The sequence below is a fragment of the Fukomys damarensis genome, unplaced genomic scaffold (genome assembly GCF_012274545.1).
Source record: "Fukomys damarensis isolate Sample0158 unplaced genomic scaffold, DMR_v1.0_HiC HiC_scaffold_17, whole genome shotgun sequence".
In the NCBI taxonomy this organism is placed as follows: domain Eukaryota; kingdom Metazoa; phylum Chordata; class Mammalia; order Rodentia; family Bathyergidae; genus Fukomys; species Fukomys damarensis.
Genome location: NW_022900929.1, coordinates 44,302,211 through 44,329,561, shown reverse-complemented (window position 1 = coordinate 44,329,561; position 27,351 = coordinate 44,302,211). Strand labels below are relative to the sequence as shown.

The window sequence follows — 27,351 nt, the reverse complement described above, 5'->3', positions numbered from 1 at the left end:
CTATTCCTTCTGGGGTTAGGTGGAATCTCAGCCTTGTTTTCATTTGCATTTCTTGAATGACCTGTGATGTTGAACATTTTTTCATATGTTTATTTTCTGTTTCTACTTCTCTGTCTAAGAAATATCTGATCATTTCAGATGTCCATTTTTGGACTGGGTCTTTAAATTTTGGAGATCTGATTTTTTAAGGTTCTTTATATATTCTAGATAGTAGACCTTTGTCTGAGGAAGAGCTGGTGAAAAGTTTTTCCCATATTGTGGATTGTCCCTTCATGATGTTGGTGGTTTCTCTTATTGTAAAGAATCTTTTTAATAAGAAAAGATCCCATTTGTTAATTCCTTATGCTAGTTAATATGAAACTGAGGTTTTCTTCATGAAATCTTTTCTTAAGGCAAAGTCTTCAAGAGTCTACATAACTTCTCTTCTAGTTGGTTTTGTTTTTCTATTTTAATATTTAGATTTTTAAGCCATTTTGATTTTAATTTAGTGTGTGGTAAGAGAAATAGGTTAAGTTTTAATCTTTGGCAAGTTGAAACCATATTTTTCCATTTATTAAAGAGGCTATCTTTCCTCCAGTGAGGGTATTTGGTACCTTTGTTGAAGATGAGGTGGCTGAGTGTGTCTGGAATTATTTCTGCATCTTCTAATCTAATCCACTGGTCCTTGAGTCTGCTTCTTTGCTAATACCATGATGTTTTCATCACAGTAGCTTTGTAGTATTGTTTCAAGTTAGGGATTTGGATCCCTACCTTGTCTTTGTTGCCTAGAAGTCTTTCTGCTATTCTAAGTCTCGTGTTATCCCAAATGAATTTTTGTATTCTTTACTCAAGATCTGTGAAGTATGCTGTTGGAACTTCAATTGGGATTGCATTGAATCTTTATATCACTTTTGGAAGTATGGCCATTTTTACTATATGAATGCTTTCTACCCAGGAGCAAGTGGTGTCTTTTCATTTTCTGATATCCTCTTTAATCTCTCTTATCAGAGTGCTATACTTTTCAGAATAGAGGCCTTAGATTCTTTCATTAGCTTGATTCCTAAGTATTTCTGTTTTTTTTGGATGCTATTGTGAAGGGAAATGTTTCTTCAGTTTCTCTTGTAGTGAATCTGTTGTTTGTGTATAGGAAAGCTATTGATTTTTGTGTGTTGACCTTGTATCCAGCTACTCTACTGAATTTGGTTATTAAGTGGAATTCTTGGGGTCTTCTATAAAGAATATCATGTAATCTGAAAATATTGACAATTTAACTTCTTTGTTTCCCATCTTTATTCCTTTTACTTCTTTCTCTTGTCTAATTGCTGTGGCTAATATTTCCAAAGATATATTGATCAGGAGTTGTGATGATGGACATATTTGTCTTGTTCCTGATTTTAGCATGAAGGAGTTTACTTTCTGCACTTTTAGTGTGATGTTGGCTTTTGGTTTATCATAGATGGCTTTCATCAGATTGAGATAGAGACTGTCTATTCCATTTTTTGTAGGGTTTTTATCATGAATATATGTTGGATTTTTTTCAAATGCTTTTTCTGTATCTATTGAGATTACCAAATGTTTTTTGTCTTTGACTCTAATAATATAGTGTATTACATTTATTAATTTGCATATATTGATCTATCCCTGCATCTCTGGGATGAGTCACATTTGGATACCCACAAATCTTATAAGGTATATTAGTAAATGTAGAGTGGATGGGGAACTAGAAAATGGAAAAACAAAATTTGAAAAATGAATAAATGAGGTATGAGGAGGAGAAAAATTTGAGATGGGGCTCATTTGTTGAACAAAGATGAAAATTGAAGATTAGAGTCAACATAATCACAAGATTTCCTGTCATGAATACTGTAAGTCAACAATACCATGTTAAAAAAGAAAGAAAGAGGAAATTCAAGGGATCAACTGCCTGAAGATTCTAACAAAATCCAAATATCATTGAGCTATTCTTCCTTGATATCTATTGAGGAGTTGTGGATATTTGTAAAGTTAAGATTTTGTGGAAAATTGACAATTTAATCAGTGCTAGTTATGAAAGTATGGACATGTAAAATGAATAGTTGATGCCAATAGACAAAATTTTGACATTTATGAAATATACTTTTTAATAAGTACTAGTGATATTGGCATTGTTGCATATTTCAGGCAGAAAGGCACAAAGTATTAGAAATTTATTATAAAACAAAGCACACAAAATTTGGAGGCACAGATTTTGTCTCCATGTGCATTTGTTAATTTAATCATGACTTGTTGATTGGGTACAGGCCCTAATTTGTTGAATGAATAAAATATTAATTGCTATTAGTTGAACAGGTGATCTACATTTTTGCTTTTCATTGCTAGCATTCATTCATATTTTCCTCCTTAATTTAAGTATGAAAATATGTGCATACTAGTAAATTAATGAACTTTCTCTTGCTACCATATATTTTCACACCTCTTTAATTATACTAAGAAATATAGGCCAATAATTTTATTTTTTCCTCAATTTTAAATTGGCTATAGTTTGTCACCCCCCCCAAATTATCAAACAGATCAATTACCTATGACCTTTCTGGATAATAACACGAGTGTTTCTCAGTGCTTATGACTTTTCCTGTGGGAGTAGTATTTTAAACTGTGGTGCTGAGTAATCTGGGCTCTCCTGTCCTCTCCCTTTGCTTATTCTCTGAATCTGTTGAGGTTCCTGGCTGGAGCTCTTCCTTTCTTGTCTCTATACATTCTCTGCGTAAACAGTCTCTGTACAAACACCAAGCCTTTCACAAGTGATGTCTGTTTCCTTGATCCCCAGATTCTGATTTCTTTTCCTCAGATGCATTCCTCAGATGTTTCACACTTTTGTCGACTGACTCAGTCTCCCACCACCACACTCTCTCACTTTGACATTTACACACTGTGTCTGTTCCCACATGGAGCTCGCACTCTTGGCTCACTTTTACCTTACTTTTGGTTTAGATTTGGGTCTTCTGTTCTCAGCTTTCTTGTAGGTTCCTTTCCTTTCCTTTCTTTTTTATTTTTTAGCACTATTACCTCTAGGACAAACTCACCTATAGACAAATTTTAAAAATGGATAACTAAATTATTAAGACAAAATTTAAAGCAATAGTAAAGTGAGTCAATACTTCCCATGCCTTCACCCAAGTTTTTATTAAAATGAATATCATAAGATCAAATGTGAATATAGTCCAGTAAAAAGCTAATTTTATATTATTTTATTTTGGTATCTATAAGTGATACTGCTAACAGATTTCTCACTTTGAGCCTCAGATGTTTTTCTTTTTCTTTCTTTTTTTTCATTAAGTTTATTGGTACTTTTTAAGTATACAGTACAGTAATGCATATTGAGGCTATACTCTTAAATGAAATAAATAGGACACGCATGTGTAAAATACTGAACAGTTTCTCTGGAGTGAAAAACTAAATGTGTAAATAAGGTTCTTTCTTCTTCTTTTTTTTTTTTTAATGCAATACCCAACCTAGCCATTAACATTCATTCAGATTTAGCTTAACAATAAAATCCTTCAAAGATCTCTCTGATGAAGACAGAGTTCTATATGTATGCCACATTGTAAGGTTATTTTACAATTAGTTTGTAAGCTATGAAAAAGGTTCTTAACCCCACAAACTAACCAGTACATGCACAAATTTTGTTCAGGGACTTGATTAAAAAATTCAGTGTAGAAGTGTGCAACACAAAAAACTTTCTGAAAAAAAGATGAAAATTTTAGGACATGATGTGGGGCCAAATGTAAGTGGATCAAACATACTGGAGAAGAAAGAAGGAGCCAAGAAGGGGAGACATGTGTTTGAATTTCCAAGAACAAGATAGCACCCCAGGAGATGACCTAGTAGATTGTTGCATCATTTTTAGAGTTTTATATTTCCTCATTGTAGAATTACAATAAACTCATTATTAGTATGATTTAATAAGCTAATGGCAAGTGAAAGCACTAGTTATTCTCTATATTTTAAGTTAGGTTGCAATTTATTTTCTACTTCTGGGAATGGTATTGTGACAAACTTTAAGATTTTTTTCTTTCTAATCCCTTCAATTGACAAAATCCTTTGCCTTTTTTTTAGGGTAAGAAATATTCAGTGAGAGAAAAAAAGCTTTGCCTCAGAGAGACAGAAGGGGGACCAAAAAGTGGGTTGCCCCTTCTTTTTTTAAGAGTAGGAAAAATTTGTTGAGAGAAAGAAAGCTTCTAATAGTGACAGAAGGCAGAAATCCTTTACATTTTTGGTGAAGAAGAATGCAGTAGGTTTGCATGCATTGTTGCCATAAATGTATGGAGACTTCTCTCTTTCTTTCAATAAAATTTCAACAATACACTTGCTGCCTTTACTTCAGCAATGTCCTTTACAGAGCTCTATCTTCAGTAGTTACAAGCTCTTTTGCAATCCCTATCTGTGTAGATTAACTGGTCCTCTTAAGAAAGATTTTCTTCTTCTTCACTGTCTAATTTTGTTTTTTTTTTCCTGTTACTAATGCTTTGCTTTTCAGGTCTTCTCCTTAGAGCGGTTTTCTGAGAAAGTAAAATGTGCAATAGATAACCTCCCCTATGCTACTGTGGTTATTCTCTCTGGGATGAGGACTAGAAGTGTAACATTAAAAAATTGTATGGCTTGAAAAAAATGGTAGCTACTTAGTAACTATAGAAAAGATCATTTCTTGAATAATTTAATTCATTACCAGGAACATTACCAATCTCTGGTATTTTATATAGGAAGACAGAGTAACACAGATTTGACATTAGTTTTTTTTTACTATTATTATTTTTTTATTTCAATGGAGTTTGAATTCTAGAAGTGTGTGAAGCCAGGAGTCATGATGCAAATCTGTAATTCATCACAGTGGGAGGTTGAGGCAGGAGTATCCAGCCCAACCTGGGCAATTGAGCAACTTAGGAAGAGCCTATCTCAAAATAAAAAGTGGATAGGGGTGTAGCTCCATGTCAAGGCTCTGAATACAAATTCCAGTTCCATCCCAAGAAACAATAATAAATAAAATGAAGTGTCTCTTTAAACTACTTATTTCCAAACCTAGTTTTACACTCTAGTAAGGTTGATTATTAAACTATGGAGGACACAGATTTAAAAAATTGTTTTATAAATCCTAATTCATTTCCCAGCCCTACTGAGAAAATGCTAAATGACATATAGTGGTAACCATTTTAAACTAACACTAACTTAAATAAAAAATCTATAATAAACGTATTTTTCAAGTTATTAAATTTTCAAATTTACAGCTTAATCCAGAATATTATGAAATTTTTAAAAAAACATTTTAAATAGTCTAAGAAAAAAGATGTGAATAAGTATTTGGCTTTCCATGAATTATATTTGTGTAGCAAACATTTTCTATAAAATTCTTAGATCAAACTGTGCTAATGATTCCAAGAATTTAGAAGGAACAAAAATGATATTATCTAATGTTTTGCTTTTAGTGATTTGAATAGATAATCAAAACTCAAAGCTCCAAACAGCAGAAGTAACACAAGAAGACAGATATTACAAATAATACTAAGGGGTAAGCCAGGAACTAATACGTTGACTTCTCAGTCTCTTCATGGCTGCCTTCATTTCCTGATTCCTCAAAGTATAAATAATTGGATTGAGGAAGGGAGTGATTATAGTGTAAAACACAGAAAGAAACTTGTCTACAGAATAACTGTTAAATGGGAAAACATAGATGAAGATTGCAGGGCCAAAGAAGAGAGTAACTACGGTGATGTGAGCAGTCAGTGTGGACAGGGCCTTGGAGGACGCGCTGACGGAGCGCCGCCGCAGGGTGACCAGCATGGTGGTGTAGGATATGAGCAAGAGAATGAAGCAGACCAGGGACAGGAGCCCACTGTCTGCAATCACCAAGAGCTGCAGGATGTAGGTCTCCGTGCAGGCAAGTCTGATGACCAGGGGGAGGTCGCAGAAAATGCTGTCTACAACATTGGGACCACAGAAAGGCAGGCCCACTGTGAAGGCCATCTGGCTTGTGGTGTGTATGAGCCCAACCGTCCATGAGAGCAGGAGGAGCACAGTGAGCATCCTGTGGGTCATGATGGTCTTGTAGTACAAGGGCTTGCAAATGGCCACATACCTGTCGATGGCCATGGCTATCAGGAGAGACATCTCGCCACCTCCAAAGAAGTGCATAAAAAACATTTGGACCATGCAGCCCCACAGTGAGATGGTCTTGCGTTTTCTAAGGAAGTCTGAAATCAGTTTAGGAGTTGCTGAAGAGGAAAAACATAAGTCAAAAAATGATAAATTTGCCAGAAAGAAATACATGGGGCAGTGAAGGTGGTGATCAAATATCACAGAGATCACAATGAGGATGTTTCCCACTATGATGGCTATATAGAGAAAAAAGAAAATAGCAAAAAGGAAAATTTGAATTTCTCGAGAACTTGAAAGTCCCAGAAGGATGAATTCAGAAATAGAAGAGTTTTTATTTAAGATGTCCATCTCTCCAGTCACATAAATCTGTCAGAAGTTCTCTAAAAGAAAGGAAAATACAGGAAATATCAGAAAACATCATTACTTATAAAGGTCACGAGCTTTGAAATGTACTTTTTGAAATGTGACTGTTGAAATTCTTTGATAGTTTCTATTTGAAGAAACAAAGACAAGAGAAATTTTGGTGAATCTGGGGATAATTACAACAAATATGCCTATAGGTTAATATATGTTTGTATTGCCAATCTACACTTTTGAGTTATTCTTATTTAACTATTCACTTTACCTTTGGTTTCATTTAAGAATGAAAGTATTTATTTGCACTGTATTCAAAAGAAAATATAGATAGTGAATCTTTAGAGGGTACTTTATATTTTAGACTAAAATATTACAAGACAACTGACCTTGCGTGGGGTTTATTTGAAGGACAATTTACAAGTACTCACTCAGTTTGTGCAGCATCATGTAGTTCTCATGAATTTCTAAGCAGCAGATAGCTGAGACAAACATGACTTTTATTTTCTAATTCTTTTCAATATGAAGGATGACAAAATTTTTTATCTTACTTGGTGTTGTGTTCCTCTCAAATGAGTGATTGATTATTTTATGTGATGAAAGGGAAATCAACTAATCATTCCACCTTTCCTGAATATATGTTGTTATGTTGGAAAACCATACCATCTGAAATCTGCTGTTTTAGTTTCTGTTGCAGAAGAGACTGTGCTTTGGTGTCTTATAACTTATTCACGCTTATAGAATATTTCCCATGGGAATTGATCGAGTGTCAGAAGCAGAGAAATGACAAGATAATTATCAGTATGAAATAATCAAAGCATGGCAGCTATAGTCGCACTGGCTCATGTTAAATTTTGAATGTGATGTGTTATCAATGGTAGTGACAGTAACACATGTGTATGAGGAATAATGAAAGTAAAAAGTCCCGAGGTTATTTTAAACCTTAATATAATTTGATGCAAGTGTTTAGAGGCAATTGATGTTCAATAAACACTTTAAAAGTGAGATTATACCAATAAGTATGTTTGTATCTGCACATTTATTGATTCAGAAGAATTACATAGAGAAAAAATATATTGTCATCAGAAAATATTTTTCAAGAAATATTGTGCTTAAGTAACAGGCCTTCATTTTGTCTCACATTCCAGTTTCTCTAGAGAAATGTACTCTCAATGAAAATAAAGGAGTAACCTATTGTGATCTTGCACTGATAGTTATTCATTTTTTCCAAAATGTGGTTCATGTATTCCTTTCTATTTTTCATTAAGACTATTATATAGGATAAAATGTATAATCACAAAATCTTCCCACTTTAGTTTCTCTTATACAAAAAAACAAAGCATTACTGAGTTACATTAACATTAGTAGACTTTAATATTACAAAATAAATACAACTGATGCCAAATATACTTCCAATAGATTTTCCCTTGTTCATCCAGTGGTAGAACAGAAGATCAAGAAAAGTGAGTAAAATTTCTAAAGAGAGCAAAATATCATTTAAGGCAAGTCTGTGCTAAAGAAAGAAAAAATAAGCTGAATTAATGTTATTTTTCTGTGGGGGTGTATCTAGAGGATAACTCTCAGAGAAAAGTAAATTAGAAATATAGGATAACCGGAAAAGAGAGAACAGGGTAAATACATAGAAAGACCATAGGAAAAATAGGAACACAGGCAAAGAGAAAGAGCAACCTTGTTCACAGACCTGGAAGTCCCCCAAGGTCAAGAGGAGAGATTCAGAAAGGGGAATACGGGGAAGGAGTGGGGTGAAGGAGATCCTAGGAAGTTTAAAATTGTTCTAAAAGCTTTTGTTGATTCTTTTTTTATTTTAACTTTTAATATTCTTTTAGTTTTGGGTGAATCTCATTTCTCAGTGCTACACTGTTCTTTAGCATTAGAAAAAGTAGTAATAGAGATATTAAAATGCCATAAACAAAAGATGATGTAGAAAACTTTGTTTTCTTAGGTGATTTATAGTATTAAACGAAGATGGCACTTTTTTTGTATAGTCTGTGAGAAGTAGTTTCTTTTTTTTTAGCTAATTTTAACTGATGTATAAGAATAAAAATTGCATGAGTATAGTATTATGTAATTTTCATTTTCTTTTTAAAATTAATTTCGTTGGTGCAGTTAAATTATACAATGGAGTGACATATTCATCATTGGAGATTTACACCTTTGCATAATTCATTGTGGTTCTTATTTTTTTCCACGCCCCTGTCCTCCCTTCAACACCTCCACCCCTCTCTTTCTACAAAGGCTTTGTTTCCATTTTTTCTTTTTCTCATGTCAATTCCATTCCCATCTTTCTTTTCCCCTACCCCTCCCACTTCCCCTTCCCCTTTGCACCTTTTCTTCCTATTTCACATTTTCTATTAACATTGACTAATACTTAAATTGGATTAAATATATTTATCTATGCACATATTTACATTATTTATTTGTCTTAAAATTTTTAAATCCTTTTCATTGGTTTTAGAAAACTACAGTGCATTGTTATCTATAGAAATAGATAGTACATTGTTGTTGTCTACATTCAATGAACTACAGTAGCATACAGAGCTTCTTGCTCATATCTAAATCTTAGTGACCATTGATCATCATTTCCCTATCTCTGCCTGACTTCTATTTGCCTTGGGATCTAATAACCACCATTCTACTCTCGGCATCCATGTGATACATATGTTGTATTCCAAATATAAGATAGTGCAGTACTGTCTTTATTTGTAGTTTTTGTATGCCAAGAATCTGTATATTTGTTCAAAATAAGCAAATTTGCTGGAATATAATTTTTCAAATAGTTACTGTTTTCTGAATTTCCACAGTACCTGTCATGATTTCACACTTTTCACTTCTAACAGCATATTTGTCTTTTCTCACTTTATCTTGTTAAGTCTGCTCTATTTTATTTTTTCAAAGAACCAGCTCTTCATTTCTTTGATTGTGTTCATTTTTTTTTGTCTCAATTAATTGATTTCTACTCTCATCTTTACAATCTCCCTCCTTAATTTCCATTTGGGGATGGTTTGTTGTTGTTGTTTCTCAAGGATCTTAAAATTACTCATAAGGTTCTCTATTTGAGTTTGCTCTGTTTTCTTAATGTGAGCATTGGATGTGATGAATTTTCCTCCTAGAGCTGGTTTCATAGTGTCCCACAGGTTTCAATGAATTTTTACCTCATTGTCATTAACTTCTAGGATTTTTTAAAAATTTCTTTGATTTCTCATGGGATGCATCAGTTGTTTAGGAGTATATTGTTTATTTTCTAGGAGCTTTTGCAAAAGTTTCTTCTGTCATTGATTTCTATGTACAGTGGTTTGAGAGTATGCATTTGGGTAATTTCTGTTCTTTTATACTTAGTGAGGCAGGCTTTGTGGACTTGTATGTGATCTATTTTGGAAAAAGTGCCTGTGCTGCTGAAAAGAATGTATACTCTCTTGTAGAGTGGTGGAATACTCTGCATATATCCATTAAGTCCATACATTACAGGATGCGGTTCCCCTATATTTCTTCACTGGCTTTTTGTTTAGTTGATCTCTTTCTTTATAAAAGTGGGGTGTTAAAAGCCCCTACCGTGATTGTGTTAGTGTTTATTTGATCTTTAATTTCATTTTAAAAATGAAGATAGGTGCTCCAGTATTTGGAACATACATGTTTATAAATGTTATCTCTTCTTACATAATTATTCCTTTAACTGGTATGTAGTAACCTTCTTTGTCTCTTCTAATCAGCTTTACATTGACATTCACCATGTCTATCATTAAAATTGCTAACACTGCTTATTTTGGGCATCCTGGTGCACAAAATGATTTTTGCCATTTAATTTTACTTTATGAATATCTTTGTGGATTAGATGAATTGCTTGAATTCTGTTTTTTGATCCAGTCTTTTTTGAACCAGTAGGTGTCTTTTAATTGAAGAGTTGAGCCTATTATTGAGAGATATTACTGAGATGTGTTGGTTATTTATTATCATTGCTTTCTTTTCTTTTGGTACTGGGTACGGAACTAGGGATCTTGCCCTTGCGAGGCAGGTGGCAGAACCACTGAGCTAAATCACTGGTCCTATCACTGCTTTCTTTAAAAATCATCTTTAGTTGTATCCTTTGTTTTTCTTTTTCCTGATGTTTGTGTTGCTCTTTATTCGTTAACCTCACTAGCTTCCTCTATTGTTTAACTGTTTTCAATGTATTGTGGTTGCTGTTGTTTTTTTTTGGTACCGGGGATTGAACCCAGGTCCTTGCTCTTGCAAGGCAGGCCATCGAACCGCTGAGCTAAATCCCCTGCCCAATGTATTGTTTTTATTGATTGAGAATATTATTGGGTATATTCTCTAGAGTTGATTTAGAGCTCATGTGTCTTCTGAGCTGATTTTTGTTTTCATGGGAATACCTTATTTTTCTATTTTGAAGGATAGATTTACTTGGTAGATGACTTGAGTTGGAAGTTATTTACTGTTTGGTGTTCTTTAAGCATGGACTATTTATATTTTAAACTCTTTTCTTATATTTGAGAAATTTTCTTCCATGAGTTCTGTAAGTATTTCAGTAAATTCATCTGTGCTATCTTTTAGTTGGTCTCTAACTCAGATTACCCTTAGAGTAGTCTTATTGTTATCTAGTAACTTATGGATAGTTTTCTCTTGTTCCTTTCTTTTCTCTTCTTATTTTTGAGATCTTCATTGTAATTCCTATTTTGTCCACAATATCAGACACTGTGTCTTCAAATTGTTCATTTCTACGATGTATAAATTCTGTATTTTTTAAAAAATTTTCAGGCATTTTTGTCTAATGTCTTTTCGTGAATTCCATTGTAAATTTCTGTTTCCCTGCTCACCAACTAAAAGTTTACATTCAAACAGAAGTTTCTTTGGATGGAATTCATTCAGACAGATCAGGGTTGGCCTGAAGCCAAAGTTCATTCAGGCTTATGGAGACCCTTGAGAAGTTCATAGGGGTAGGAGTTGGAGGGTCAAGCAACTGGCCTGTGTGGAGGCATCACAGTGGGTTCATCATAATTCAATACCCTTGACTCATTCTCTCCTGAGCTGAGTGTGTGTGTGCAATCATGTGCTTTGGCTCAGGATCCAGATCCATTTCTGCTGCTGACAGAATCACCAGACCCCAAAGGCGTGTGCAGCTCTGGTCCTTGTTATAATTCCAACCCAAATGTTACAGTGTGTGTTTCTCAGTAGGCCTGTTTCAGTGGCATTCTATGGGGGCTATACTAGGTCAGAAGGCAGATACTACCCAGAACAATGTGGCAATATTCACAATTTCAGAGGCATAGGGCAGTCACTCATAATTCCCTACGCATAATTTTCACAGAACGACTCCTCCCTACAGAAGTAGGCTTACATGATTAAAAATGCTGAGCATTTTATTTATATGAAACATAGGAAGGATACATCCAGTTTCTTTACATGTGGAATTGTAATACTTATGTAATAAGACATAAAGCACAAAATAACATCCACTGCTGAATATTGGTTATATGTATACTGTCACTTCCTTTAATGCAGAAATGCAATATCATGGTAATAAGAGATCAGGTAAAAAATAGCACCCATCATTTATTATTTAACATGTACATCGTTTCATCTTTTTCCGTTTTAATTCTTTTTTAGATGGGTATTTGATCTTATGATAGAGAGTGTTGTTTTCATTTCCAGGTAAAGAGAACTCCATTTAAGATTTGGGAATCATAAGCAAAAGTGTGATTCTGTCTTAAAATAAAAATCACCTCGGCCCCGGGGATTTAGCTCAGTGGTTCGGTGACCTGCCTTGCAAGCACAAGGACCCGAGTTCAACCCCCGGTACCAAAAACAAAAAAAAAAAAACAAAAAACAAAAACAAAAAACAAAAAAACCACCAAAAAACAAAAAACAAAACACCGCAATATGAAGGAAAGTAGCATATCATCATAACAAATAATTTAATCCACAATGAACAACTGTGTGTACCGCCATTACTCATTGGACTATTAGGTGAAAACTAAGCACTTAGCTGTTAAGATATCTTAAGGAAAAATAGGACTGTTACCCATTCATCTTTTTAATTTATAAGAAAATTGTACTAGAAGTCTATTTCCTTCAAAATATGCACACTTACCTGGTCAAATAAGAAGACTGCTTCTCTATCAAGTCATGGGATAGAGATTCTTTCTTTGGTAAGTCTGTTTCTTACATTAAAACAGAAAATTGATACATATACAAAGACTAAAATCGTGTTTTAAAATATGTTCTAGAATCTTGTGGGACTTATTTATTTCACTTAGGAGTATATCTTCAATATGTATCCATTTTCCTATGAATGAATCTATTCTCTCGCTCTTTATGGCTGAGTAATATTCCATTTTATAGAAAAACCACAACTTCTTTATCCAGTTTCCAACGGATGGGCAAATAGGTTGTTTCCAAGATTTAGCTATTACAAACTGTGCCGCTATAAACATGGGTGCACATAGTTCTCTGTGATATGATTCTTTTAGTTCTCTTGGAAAGATACCCAACAGAGGGAATGGCTGGGTCAAATGGAACCTCCAGTCCAAGCTCTTTGACATTTAGAAATGGGAGGAAAGGAGCTAAAGGTGTAGGGAAGGTGTGATACGTAGGGGAAGAACAAAAAGGGAAAAGAAAAAAATGTGAGAGAATGAAAAGATGAAAATAAAGTGTTTGTAGATGGGGAGGGGAGGAGGGGGTGAAGGGAGGGCAGAGGTAAGGGGAAAAAAATGAGAATCAAGACTTGCCATGTAAAGGTACATGATCCCAACAATGAATGTAACTGTACTGTATCCTTAAATGTACCAATAAACTCAATAAAAAAGTAAAAAAATAAATAAATAAAATATGTTCTACTATAAAACAGTCATCTATTGAAATCAAGTGCCAAAGAAAAGGAATTGATTAGGTAATAAATGATTCATTATGCATCAAAATGTAGATTGTTGAAAAAAGAATGGCATACTATTAAATACAAGTAAATGTAGGGTAATTGCTATTTTAACACATGTGACAAAATTAGAGACAAAAAAATGGTAAAATAAAGCAAAGAACAGTGTGGAAAAAATAATTAACAACAGTTGTCTATTTAGCAGAGCAAATCTAGAATTTTTTCCCCTAGGACTATCGTAATCTTGGAGAACATAGTTAGAGGCTGGTTATCAGAATGTATAGTGGGCTAGAAACTCCCTCAGGAGGAATAAAAGAGAAGCTCCTGGAAAAAAAAAAGAAACAATTTTAAAGTAGCTAAGAGAATTCTCAAAAGAATTCAGAGAAATTATCTTAAGTAGTTAGCAGGATTTGCACAATGTACCATAATCTTTTATTTTATTAACACTACTGTTGAAAAGATAGTGCTGTGAATACACCTTAAACCACTATATATCTTGGATTTGCTCTTTTTTTTCTCAACAGTCTTTTTAAAACTTCTCTTAATATGTGAAAACTTACAGACAGTTGCACGCCTCTTAAATTCATGAATTGAACATTTTTCCCCCTCTGGATTTATATGCAGAATCAATACCTTTACCAAACAACTAAATATATCTGAATGTTTAAGGTTTCTTTGGACACTTTCTAGTCAACATCATCAGAGAAAATGACTTTTCCCTTTTCTATTATTAAATATTAGTTTTTGCTTTGATTGAATTTTATTCAAATACATTCTCCAGGATATGTTATTGAACTTTGTGTCTTTGCTAAATATAAAGAACATTTTAGATCTATCTCTGTGTTGTTTATGTGCCAATCTTGTTTTGTTCACTGTGTGTTTTCACTTGAATCTTATTTATTATTAACCACTGAAATACATTTTTCAGTTCCCTTACAATATTTTAAAGTGCAAAAAAGTATATGCAGTTAATCCTTACAAATGAAATTTGTAAGTAATTAAAATAAGTAATTGGCATGCATTGATTTTTTAGAATATAATTAACTGTTTAGTATCCAATATCCACTGTATTAAATATTGTAGTTTTGAGAATTTACAAAGTCATGATCACTGACTCAGGGCGAGATACTACAAAATTTTAATAATTCAATGATAAGATTTTAAAATAGCATTAAATTATACTTCTTTTAACATTTTTGATGAAAAACGACGTAGATTTAACTACAGCTATTTATGTTGTTGCTTTTATTTCCTCTCTGATTCTTTTTTTTTAACACACTCTTAGTATGTTGATAGAAAGCCAGGACAAGTCAAATATAGTAATGAAGTTGCCTTTTAACAAAAGATGAAGGAAAGTTTTGAGGAGGGTGTCCAAGTACAAGATATATATTTCAAATAGGAGCGAGCGAAATAGTCAAGAGCAGTCAACTAAAATATTGCCCCTCACAATGGACTTATGAGTTTGATAAACAAATTTTAAAGTCTCTTTTATAAAACTAAATCCTTCAAAAACAAACTAGATGTATACCAACAAAACGCAATCAATCCCGCTTGAATTTTTAGGAAATAATTCATAGTGAACTTCTGGGTTATTACTAAGTTTTTAAATCCTGAATTATATTAAATCTGTACAGATGCATGTAGAGAACTGATTGACTTATGGATATCAACTAAAATTACTTAATTTCTACCTATGTATGGGGTCAGCATGTTGTCAATTTGAGGTACTCCCAAAGAGGTTTCTCAGAATTATGTATTTTCTTGGGAATACATAAAATAGTTTCTGAATCTTTTTACAGCATTTCTCATCTCTTTATTTCTTAGTGTATAAATGGCTGGATTTAGGAGAGGAACAAAAATAGCGTAAAAGACAGCAAGAAATTTGTCCAGCCAGGTAATGTTTAGTGGCCACACATAGATAAAGATGCAGGGCACGAAGAAGATCACCACCACCGTGATGTGGGCAGTGCAGGTGGACAGTGCCTTGGAAGCACCTGTTTTGGAGCTTTGGCGGACAGTGAGAAGAATGTATGTATAGGATATCAGCAACACAACAAAGCAGGTTACAGCCACAAGCCCACAGTCTACATTTATTAAAATGTCCAAATTATAGGAATCCATGCAGGCCAGCTTGATTACCAATGGTATATCACAGAAGAAGCTGTCTATTTCCCTGGGCCCACAGAAAGGCAGCTTCATAATGACAACCAGTTGGCTCATGGAATGCACAAAGCCAGTTATCCATGTAGTCGCCACCAGCCCAGTGCACCTGTGCAGGCTCATGATGGTGGAGTAGTGCAGTGGTTTGCAGATGGCCACATAGCGGTCATAGGCCATTACCACGAGCAGCACCATTTCACTTGCTGCTATGAAATGGACAAAGAAGATCTGGCACATGCAACCTCCGAAGGAAATGGTCTTGACCTCCCTGAGAAAGTCTGTGATCATCTTAGGGGTTGTCACTGAGGAAAGCCACATGTCAACAAATGACAGATTGGCCAACAAGAAGTACATGGGAGAATGAAGTTGAGGGTCCAGGATGATTAAGACCATGACAGCAATATTTCCAGTTAGAGTCATCAGATAAATCATCAAAAATATCAGGAAGAGTAGGGTCTGAATATTCCATGAATTTCCAACTCCCAGAAGCACAAATTCTGATACAGCAGATTGATTTGCTTTGTTCATTTTATTCAGTGTTTCCTCTGAATTAAACTAGAGAGACAGCTAGATGATCAATGTAGTGTGGTATTTAACTTTTCAAAAGTCTATATTTGCAACTGAAAAGTATAATTGCAATAAGAAAATTGAGCCAAACATGGATGGCTTTTATGCCACAGAAACGAGCACAGTGAGTAAGATTAACTTCCCTAGAAGCAGAACATGAGATTAGATTGTTAGACACATACTTTATCAGGAAATTACTCTCATAAGAAACAAAGTAACTAAGCAAAAAAAAAAATTGAAGCAAAAAGCTAAAAGATAACTGTTTTCATCTGTAAACTAGCTTATGTCTAATGGTGGAGCAAAAATAGAGTGCAGAGCCAACTATCACTCCATAACATAACAGATATTCAGGACTCAGTCATATGGCCGGCGAGATGATGGGGAACTCACACTGAATTTCAATAGAAATGATAGGAGACAATGTTATATTTTCTATATGCTCTCTATAGTTATTCCTTTAAGCCTTAGTGGAACTGCTTCCTTAAGACATCATAAAATTAAAATTTTTTCTAATTTTCTAATATAAATGTTTGAAAAACCTCTGAAAGAGAATATATACAAGGCATAAATGCATTGATGCAAAACAATACCGTAATTTATCATCTGTTTAAATCTATAAGAAAATTTATTTAGCACCCTAGATGAAAAAAATAAAATATCAATATAGAGTCATGTTTAAATACATTAACCAAAGGGGAAATTAATTTCAGTTCAAATATGAATGCAGAGAATTTCTTCTCAACGTGATTTCTTAAGAGAAAATATACACTGCCTTCTATTATATAAATGAATGTTGTGAAATCTCTAGGCTTTGAAATATTCTAGTTTCTAAACCAAGAGTGTTACAAATTTAATCTATCATCTATAAATTATTTCCAGGGTTAGAAGAAATTACATACACAGGTAAGCAAAGTACATCACTTGCTGGGACTCTTGAATGAAAGTAAAGATAATCTCCAGTGAATACAATTATTCAACACTAAATATAAAGATATTTCTTATATTTCATTGAAAAATAATTGTTTACTTTCTTTACCACTTTGCTAACTCTCAGCATCACTTCAATTGGTGTTTCTTATTTTTAACCTTGATAAAATGACATGATAATAAGTGGCCTCATAACTTACAAATAAGCATAGCTTGGTAATATTTATTTAATATCTAAGCAAAGCATACTGATTTTATGCTCAATACATTTATGCTTCTACATAATTTCAACAATATAACCCTGTTCTCCAAAGTTGACTTAATGTCAGTAAAAAGATTTTCCAGGATAAATATTTTTAAAAAATTCTATACTTGCTAAAATATAATACACAGATGATAATGAATGACAGAAATGCAAGTTTTATATATAGTGGAGAGAGAATAGTCCTAGCAAACTGGTGAGAGATAACTATGTTCATTCTTAGGAAATAATTAGCCAACAATCTTTTAAAATCAGTACTTTAATTGGTATGTGAATATTTCTGTGTACTTATAACTCTATATTAAAATTAAACAATATTTAGGAATCTCAATAAACTTTTAAGTTAATTTTTGAATTAGTTTAACATGATACTAATCTTACTTCATTACTTTTTGAGCTCATGACATTGTACTAACCCTATTTCTGTTTAGATATTCTTATCTGCAAAAAGAGCTTACATGGCCTAACAGATGTATTGCAAAGATGCAAAAGGAAATATAAAGTAAAAATAACTTCTTGAAGTCAGAGTGTTTTATAGATAGTATTTTTCACTGAAAATTCTAAACCCTGTGATATTCTCAATAATTTCGTTCTTGCAATCATATGCTAGGATTTAAGAAAATTCAATGAATTTCCTAAGATACATATTAATAAAACACAGGGGCTTATTCCAGGACCCAAAATGACTTCCTTGGTTTTCAGGTTATAAATTTTAATCCTTGCTCTCCAGGAATTACATTTGGATCACTTTTAATCAGATTTGTAATATTTTATTTTTAATTCTGTATCTATGGTAAAATATCTTTTTTTATATCTTCTATTTGTGATATAAAATTTTTATCTCATAAAAGATGGTGGCCATTGAAGAAAATACCTGCTAGATGCTCATATTCAAGAACAAGAAAAAAATTTTTATCTCCCAAGCCTACTGCAGTGCAACCTTGAGGCCACGCATTTGGTGGTCTGCAGAGTATTGTTAAAATCACAGAAATTCAAGTTAAATTAGGACAGCCAAAGAAAACACATCTATTGCCATCGAAAATGTCAAAAGCTAAAGAGGCTTTTCTCAATCCCAACTATGGTGGGCATCCTTAAAAGAGATACAGCTAAATGTTTTAAGAAATACTTAGAAAAGAGAATCAGAGAGATAAGATGACTTACTAAACACACTTTGTACTCTTGGGCAACATCTGTTAGTTCTCTCTTCTGATCTGTGCTTAAGGCATTCCTATAAGGTAGAGATAAGATCTGTGTTCACCTGTCCTCAGCATCCTGAAAATATTCACTATCCAAGCTTTCTCTTGAGGCAAATTTACCTTTTCTGTATTCTGAACAAATCATGAATCATGGAAATAATGATCTTGGACATCTCCTGGGATGGCTTTGTTAAAATGATATCAAATGTTGAATACTCTTGAAATCAGAACACATAGATAAGTAAAGCATTACATAAATCAGCCCAGCATTACAAATTATTGAAGTTTCAAAAATTACTCATTTGACTAATTAGTAGTGTGGAGAAGTTCTCTGCAAATCTTACCCTGTAACTGTATCTATATAATCAGATGAGAGGAACATTTTCTGTACAGTTGCATGAGAAATCATAATATAACCTATTTTCTTCTCCCTCTGGGCTCATGTCCTGAGAACCATAAAGAATGAAGCCCAGGGTCACAGCACTGGGGAGCCAGCTGGGTATAGGTCTTTAGAAAAAAATCCAAAACGCTCTCTAACTTAGAGGGGCTCCAAGGGCCCTTGAAGATGTGCACAGTTTGTGGGTTTATGCACAGAGTTTAGTAAGCTATTTTGGTGAGTTCTTTTGGCTACTGCTTTTAGACAGGCCGCTGATTCAGAACAGAATTCCTCTGCTTCTCTGCCCTGTCCTTTGAAACAATGGTTTGCCATTTTTTAAAACGTAGGCTTCTGATATCAGGAGAACACATTTCTTCTGCTCCCTTTCCTCGAAGTCTCCCACATCTATGACATATCTCAGTGAGTTTCTTTTCCCCTCGTTTTTCAGTTTTCCCAACGTCTATCTGGTTTACAAAGTTCTCTATCCTGGCTGTCTCTTGTTTGTCTATTTTTTGATCTCAATATTCTAAATAGTGTGTTCACAAAACAAGAAACTTCATTGGATGCAGCACCCTGATGCAGGTCAAAGTTGTTTAAAAAATGGGCAGGAAAGTGATCAAATGCCTGATGGGTTTCAAAAATTCTATGAGTATAAAGATCATTGCCCGTTGTGAAATGTAACGTTATTATGATACTTCAGGTTTTTAAAAGAGGACATTGATGTGAATTTAAAACAATTCGGTTTGAACTAAGATTTAAAAACAACTCTGTTTTAGGAAAATTGCATATAGTAAGTTGCTCAGTTTTAAAATGCCCAATTTTATACATGTTTTCAATGTACCCATCAAAACATCATGAAAATATAGAAGGTACTTGATTGTTTTTATTTATTTTTTGGTACCAGGGATTGAACTTAGAAGGTACTTGAAAGTGCCTCAGTTCTGAAAGTTCCTTTATCTCTTGGTTACCCCTCTCTCCAGTCCTTTCCACACTGCCTACTTCCCCAGAAAGCCAATGAATGTGTGTTCCATTACTCATTTTGCATATCCCAGAATTTTCTATAGATGAACTCAAGCAGGATGTACTGTTTCAGTCTGACTTCTTTTACTCATCAGACTTATTTTTATGTTTATCACATACTTTTAAATTAGCAAAATATTCCTTTGTATTGGTGACTAGCATTAACTCAGTGTGCACCACCCTTTATAGACTTAAGTAGTGACTTATTCACCATAGTGACATTCAGTACAAAATTATTTTAGATGAAGAAGTTTATTTACAGCACAAGGTAGGATGCAACTGGCTGATAACCATCTGATTCACCAATCTGAACACATATGGGATGATCTATTGCAATTGACTTACATTGTGAGAATATATAATGAAATAAAAACATTCAGTATTAAGTAGTAGGAAATGTATTTACAACCCACAGTGATTGTAACTAAGTGGTTGGATTGCTACACCCCTGAGAAAGACTTAAGTTATAGGTGAGATACATGTGGACAGAGTTGACTACTAGTCCTTAAATGCTGCAAATGCGCTGCTGTGAGCTCAGGTTTACAGTTCAGATGGCGACATTGAACACACTATGGATTGTGACAGTTTCCAACAATTTTTTGCAGGAATAGGGATGTTCTGGTATTTCTATCCTTGGCATGAGCTACTGTTTTTCTTTGCAAAAAAATAATCATTGTGTTGCCTTGTGCAAAGCCATGTAATATATAAGCAGTCTTGGAATCCATTTGCTTTGAATCCTTTAAATAAAACACAATACTACATTAAATTACATATTGATCTCTAATTTTTCTTTATTCATAATTTATAAATTATAAAAGTGTTGACGGCTATAATACATATAGCATGGTGACATGGAACAGACAGCCCAGCATGACAAATTTTTATTTTACATTTTGTTTTCATATTAAGAAAAATAGCAACTAAGTATGTAATTTCCTCATTTGCAGCTTACTAAAGAAATTATATTGTTCCTATAAGTAAGTTTTAATTCATTTGATGTATAATTATAGAAGAAAAATACAATATATTTCAAACTTTTAGACTATTTTTTTTGTAGTGCTTATTACTGAGCCCAGGGCCTCGCTCTACCACTAATATGCATCTCCCAGCCCCTTAAGAACAGTTTAAAGTGCAAATAAAAAAGTAATTGAAAATAGTATTTAAAAATTAAATTTTATAAATGAATTTAACAATTAGCATGCATTGATTTTCTTAGAGTATAATTATTAACTGTATATTATTATCCACTATATCAAAAGCATTACTGTTTTGAAAATTAACCAGCAAAGTCATGACACTGTCCCCAGGGAGATGTATTTCAAATTTTACACAAATGGTAAATGGCAATTTTAAAATAAACTTGGTCCTTGTGAATGACATTCAAAAATAGAGTTAAGAAGTATTTATTTTAAACTTTTTAATGAAAAACAATATAGAGTTAACTACACTGCTATTCCCTATTTAGGTTGTCTTTTTTATTTCATCTCTAATTCTCTTTGTTTATACAGGGTTAATATTTTGATGAAAAGCCAGAATAAGGCAAAAATAGTAGTAACGAAAATGCCTTTTGACAAAAGGTGAGTGAAAGGTTTGGGAAGTATTTCAAGGTACCACATACATATTTTTAAATGGTGTTAGCAAAATATTCAGGAGCAGTTCATTAAAATATGAGAATAGATTGAGTTTAAAACCTTAAACAAATTTTAAGATCTTCTTTATATAATTAAACATGGAAAGACTGGCTAGATATTATCCCAATAAAAAAGGATAATTTCCATTTTTTCCTTTTCTCTTATTTTTTCTTTTCCCTTCTTAGCTTTTCCCTACCCCTTTAACTTCCCCTATACCTTTAGACATTTTTTCCTATTACACAATAGCAATCATAGATTTTGATTCTTATTTACACTTTTATTTTGTTATACCAGAGAATCTACTCTGTTTTTACATATGTGTGCTCTATTAATTTCACTTCAGAGTATGTTCTCAATGTGCATCCGCTTAGCTATAAATATCTCTAGTTTCTCATTCTTTATGGCTGAGTAGTACTCCATTTTATGTTAAAAAAAACTATTCTTCTTTATCCAGTCTCCAGTTGATGTGCAAATAGGCTGTTTCCAAGTTTCAGCTACTACAAACTGTGCCACTATAAACATGGGTGAGCATATATCAAGTCTCTGTAAATAGGGAAGGGTGGAGGGGATGAAGAGAGGTCAGGGGAATGAGGAAAAAATAAGAACCAAGATATATCACACAAAGGTACAAGATCCCAGTGATGAAAGCAAGTGTATTATATACCTAAAATGTACCAATAAAGAAAAAAGGGAAAAAAATCAAATATTTTTTAAAAGGATAAATTCTTCTTGGATTTTAAGGAAATAATTCAAAATGATCTCCTAGCTTATTAGTAAATCATAGAAGTCTTCACTATAATAAAATATATATGCATGTGTAGACTAGAATAACATAGATATGAAATAAATTGTCTTAATTTCTACCAATGTTATATAGTCAGCATGTTGTCCATAGGAGGTACTCACAATGCGATTTCTGAATATTATACTCTGCCCTTGGAATCCATATAATAGCTTCTCAATCTTTTCATAGCATTTTTCATCTCCTTATTCCTTAGTGTATAAATGGCTGGATTTAGGAGAGGAGTAAAAACAGAGTAAAAGACAGCAAGAAATTTGTCCAGCCAGGTGATGTTTAGTGGCCACACGTAGATGAAGATGCAGGGCACAAAGAAGATCACCACCACCATGATGTGGGCAGTGCAGGTGGACAGTGCCTTGGAAGCACCTGTTTTGGAGCTTTTGCGGACAGTGAGAAGAATGTATGTGTAGGAGATCAGCAACACAACAAAGCAGGTTACAGCCACAAGCCCACAGTCTACGTTTATTAAAATGTCCAAATTATAGGAATCCATGCAGGCCAGCTTCGTTATCAGTGGTATATCACAGAAGAAGCTGTCTATTTCCCTGGGCCCACAGAAAGGCAGTTTCTCAATGACAACCAGTTGGCTCATGGAATGCACAAAGCCAGCTGTCCACACAATCGCCACCAGCCCAGTGCACCTGTGCAGGCTCATGATGGTGGAGTAGTGCAGTGGTTTGCAGATGGCCACATAGCGGTCATAGGCCATTACCACCAGGAGAACCATCTCACTTGCTGCTATGAAATGGGCAAAGAAGATCTGGCACATGCAACCTCCGAAGGAAATGGTCTTGACCTCCCTGAGAAAGTCTGTGATCATCTTAGGGGTTGTCACTGAGGAAAGCCACATGTCAACAAACGACAGATTGGCCAACAAGAAGTACATGGGAGAATGAAGTTGAGGGTCCAGGATGATTAAGATCATGACAGCAATATTTCCAGACAGAATCATTAGATAAAGCATCAAAAATATCAGGAAGAGTAGGGTCTGAATATTCCATGAATTTCCGAGTCCCAGAAACACAAATTCTGATACTACAGACTGATTCTCTTTGTCCATTTTATTCAGTTTCCTCTGAATTAAACTAAAGAGAAGGCTTGGTTATTGTTTAGTTGTAAAAGGAATGACATTTATCTTTTTGAAAGCCTGTATCTGAAAATTAAAAGTGTAATGGTAATGACAAATCTTAGTCAAATATTAATGGCTTTATGCTACAAAAAGAAGACAAATTAGTAAGATTAAGTTTCCTAGAAGTAGAGCATGAGATTAGATTGTTATGCAAATGCTTTATCAGAAAAGTATTCTTACAAAAATTGGAGTAACAAAAGCACTGTTTTCTTCTAGAATTAGTTTCTGTCTAACAGTGGAGAAATAAAAATAAAACATTGAGTGCAGTATCAACAATCATCTCAATATAGAGCAAATATTAAATCATACAGTAGGGAAGGAGACAGAGAACTGATTTTGAATTTCAATACAAATGATAGGATACAATTTTGTGCTTTCTTTATACTCTGATCATCCCTTACAGTGTTGGTGGATTTGATCCCTTAAGACATCATAATATTAAAATTGTTTTCTAATTCTCTAAAATTAATGCTCATAAAGGAGGTTGTATTAAAGTTTTGAAGATTTATATGAATAAAACCAAGGATATAATTTATCATCAATTTAAGTTTATAATGTAGTAGAAATTTTTTAAGCTAAATGAATAGGAATAAAATATAAATGTAAAGTTCTGTATATATACATTAGCCAAAAGGGAAGTTAACTGAGATTCAACTTGAACTCAGAGAATTCCTTCTAATTAAAACTTTTAAAGAAAAATATTTAGCTTCAATTATATGAATTGGTGCTATGAAATGTCTAGGCCTTGAAATATTCTAGTCTCTAACCTAATTTAAAAATTTTACCTATCATCTCTGTATGTCATATCTAAGAGTAGAAGAAATTATATGCACATGTAAGCAAAGTATACATCATTTACTGTTAATGCTGAGTGAATGTAAGTTAATCATCAGTGAACACAATTATTTACCTCTAAATATAATATTGTTTATATTGACTTTTAAGTAAGTTGAGAATACTTCTCAAGCTGAATGGTTAAAAATAATTGTTCATTTTTTGCCCCTTTCTTAATTATCTTGGCAACATTTCAATTTGTGTTGCTCACTTTAAAATCTTGATGAAATCAGATGTATAATAATAGCCTCAGAAGTTACAAATAAGCATATCATGGGCAATAGATATTTTAGTGATATCTAAGCAGAGTGAACTGATACTATGCAGAACAAGTCCATGCCCCTACAGAAACTTAACAATCTGGCCATTTGCTACAAATTTAATTTCCATCAGTATAAAATTTTCCCAAATGTTAAAAAAAAAAGCTAATTCTATGGTTGCTAAAAGAAGTTACACAGATGATAGTTGATGGCAAAAAAGCAGATTTTCAAATGTATTGGAGAGAGAAAAGTCCTATAAAATTGCTAAGAGATTACTATGTTCATTCTTAGGACACAATTGACCAATAAGGAAATATTTAGCTTTTTAAAATATCAGTTCTGTAATTGATATTATTCCAGTATTTCTGAGTTGTTATATTACCATATTAAAATTAATCAATATTTCAGAGAATCAGTAAATTGTCATTCCTCTCTAGATCCAGTGTCCTCTAAAAGTTTTTCACTGTAAATACTAAACTGTATAATATCCTTAATACTTCTATTTTTCCAATAATATTCTAGGATTTAAACAACTCAACGGATTTCTTACATTATACAACACACATAAAAACACATGGGCCTTTTACAGGACCTCAGGATTCCATGCTTTGTTCTTATTTTGTAGGTTTTAATCCTCTTTCTGTAGGAACAAAATTTTGGGTCACTTCTCATTAGATTTGTCATTCTTGTATTATTATTATCTTGCTTCTATCTTTGTGCTAAAAGGTACTTCAAATACTATTCATTCTGTGATATACAAATTTCTATCCCCATAAAAGATAGACACAATTTGAACAGTATATGTGGAAGCTACTCCTTAACCAGCAAAGAGCTGTGATCTATCTAAACCAACCTCAAAGCATCCCCGATGACATGCATTTTAGTGGTGCGTGTACTGTTATTAAGACCACAGAAATTCCAGTAGAAATAGGACCGCTACAAAAAACATATGGATTGCCTTCTGAAAATATCAGACTAAAGAGGCTGTTCTCAACTCCAAGAATGGTGGACATCCTGAAAACCAATACAGAGAAATATTTTAAGAAACACTTAGAAAGTCAAAGAGATGAGCTGACTTACTAAACACTGTTTTTTCTCTTAGACAATATTCTCTGTTAGTCTTGTTTTCTGATGTGTCCTTAAGGCATCCATGTAGAGGGGAGGAAGGATCTATCTAAGTGTTCTTCCTCATCCTGAAATATATTTACCACTCAAAGCTGTCTCTTGGGGCAAATTTATCGTTTCTATGCTCTGAAGAAACCAAGAGTCATGGAAATAACAATCTTGGACATCTCCTGGAGATAGATTTATTGAGAATGATATCAAATGTTGGATACTCTTGAAATCAGAACATGTAGATAAGTAAAGCATTATATGAATCAGTCCAGCATTACAAATTATTGAAGTTTCAAAAATTACTCATTTGACTAATAAATAGTATGGAGATGTCCTCTGAAATCTTGACCTGTAACTATTTAATCAGCTGAAGTAACATTTTTCTTAGAATTGTGAGGCACATTATGTTCTAAATTGTGTGATAAGTGATCACAAACAGGAAACTGTGCCTTGGATGCAGTGGCCTAATGCATACCAAAGTTGTTTTCATAGGCAGGTAACCCGGTCAAATGGTTGATGATTTTAACAATTCTATGACTATAAGGAGAATTATTCATACAATTATGAACTGTATGTAAAATTATACTTTTAAGTTTTTAAAACAGTACATTGTTCTGAGCTTAAAACAATTTATTTTGACCTCAGATTGAAAAGTAATTCTGCTGTAGTAAAATTGCATATAGTAAATTGCCTTTTTTGTGGGGGGAAAGGGGGATTAAGATCAGGACCAGACCCTTGCAAGGCAAACGCAGAGCCACTGAGCTAAATCCCCAGCTTTGTAAGTGGCTCATTTTTAAAATGGTTTATTTGTTAAGTGTTGTCACCTACATGAAACCATAAAAATGTCATCAAAATATAGGTAGTTAAACATGCCTCCGTTGTGAACATTTCCTTATCCCTTGAGAGCCCTTTTCCTTAGTCCTTCTGTAATCCTCCATCCCCAGATAGCCACTGATGTGCATTCCATTACTAATTTCACACGCTCCAGAGTTTTGTGTAAATGCACTGAAGTAGAAAAAAGTGTTTCAAAGTGACTTCTTTCACTCGTAAGGCTTATTTTTATATTTATCATGTAGTTTTTGTTTTTGTCTTTTGGCACCGGGGAGCGAACTCAGGACCTCAGGTGCAGTGCCTCTGAGCTAAATCCCTGGCCTTATCATGTAGTTTTTAATCAATGAAACATTTCTTTTCATTGCTCAATATTTTTTACTGTTACATAGCCCTTATATACCAAAATGTTGCTATCCATTCATCTACCAAAGGATATTTGTTTTATTTGTAGATTGGGATATTGGTAAATAAAATTTCTATTGTGTACAAATCTAGATGATGTAAAAACTTTAAAATTGAGCCTCGTTTTGTGACCCAGAATATGTCTAACTTGGCAAATGTCTACTTCAAAATAATTTGGCAAACGTGTTACATAAACATAAATCGTGTAACATTGGTTAATTGCTAGTGAAGTTTATCTATGTCTATCAATTATTGAGAGTGGGGTTTTGACATTTTTGATTACAAATTATTGTGTATGTTTCTTTCTGCCTGTAATCCTGTCACTTTCTTACATAGTTTAGAGCTCTATAATGAGGCATATGCAAAAATAAAATTGTTATGTTGTTCTGCTTTATGTGGAATTATATCTTACTATCTGGTAACAGATAAAGCATATTTTGCATGTTACTAAGCCAGATATGCTTTAGTTTGATTTGTGATATATATATAT

The 27,351-nt window shown here is 33.4% G+C and overlaps 3 protein-coding genes across 3 annotated transcripts; all 3 read right to left on the bottom strand.

Annotated features, from left to right (window-relative positions):
• Positions 1-5,514: 5,514 nt before the first annotated feature.
• On the bottom strand, positions 5,515-6,456 carry LOC104849727 (olfactory receptor 4K13). The gene has a single exon (XM_010606254.1). The coding sequence runs from the start codon at positions 6,454-6,456 to the stop codon at positions 5,515-5,517; it is 942 nt and encodes a 313-aa protein (XP_010604556.1).
• Positions 6,457-15,097: 8,641 nt separating this feature from the next.
• LOC104849726 (olfactory receptor 4K14) lies at positions 15,098-16,039 on the bottom strand. Its single transcript, XM_010606253.2, has one exon. It carries the CDS (start codon positions 16,034-16,036, stop codon positions 15,098-15,100), a length of 939 nt encoding a protein of 312 aa, XP_010604555.1. The 5' UTR covers positions 16,037-16,039.
• A 6,371-nt stretch (positions 16,040-22,410) lies between these two features.
• Positions 22,411-23,352, bottom strand: LOC104849703 (olfactory receptor 4K14). Its single transcript, XM_010606230.2, has one exon. The coding sequence runs from the start codon at positions 23,347-23,349 to the stop codon at positions 22,411-22,413; it is 939 nt and encodes a 312-aa protein (XP_010604532.1). The 5' UTR covers positions 23,350-23,352.
• Positions 23,353-27,351: the final 3,999 nt, after the last annotated feature.

Excerpts from the sequence above, each read along its gene's own strand:
- LOC104849703 (XM_010606230.2), bottom strand. The coding sequence starts at position 23,349 with ATGGACAAAGAGAATCAGTCTGTAGTATCAGAATTTGTGTTTCTGGGA.
- LOC104849726 (XM_010606253.2), bottom strand. The coding sequence starts at position 16,036 with ATGAACAAAGCAAATCAATCTGCTGTATCAGAATTTGTGCTTCTGGGA.
- LOC104849727 (XM_010606254.1), bottom strand. The coding sequence starts at position 6,456 with ATGGACATCTTAAATAAAAACTCTTCTATTTCTGAATTCATCCTTCTG.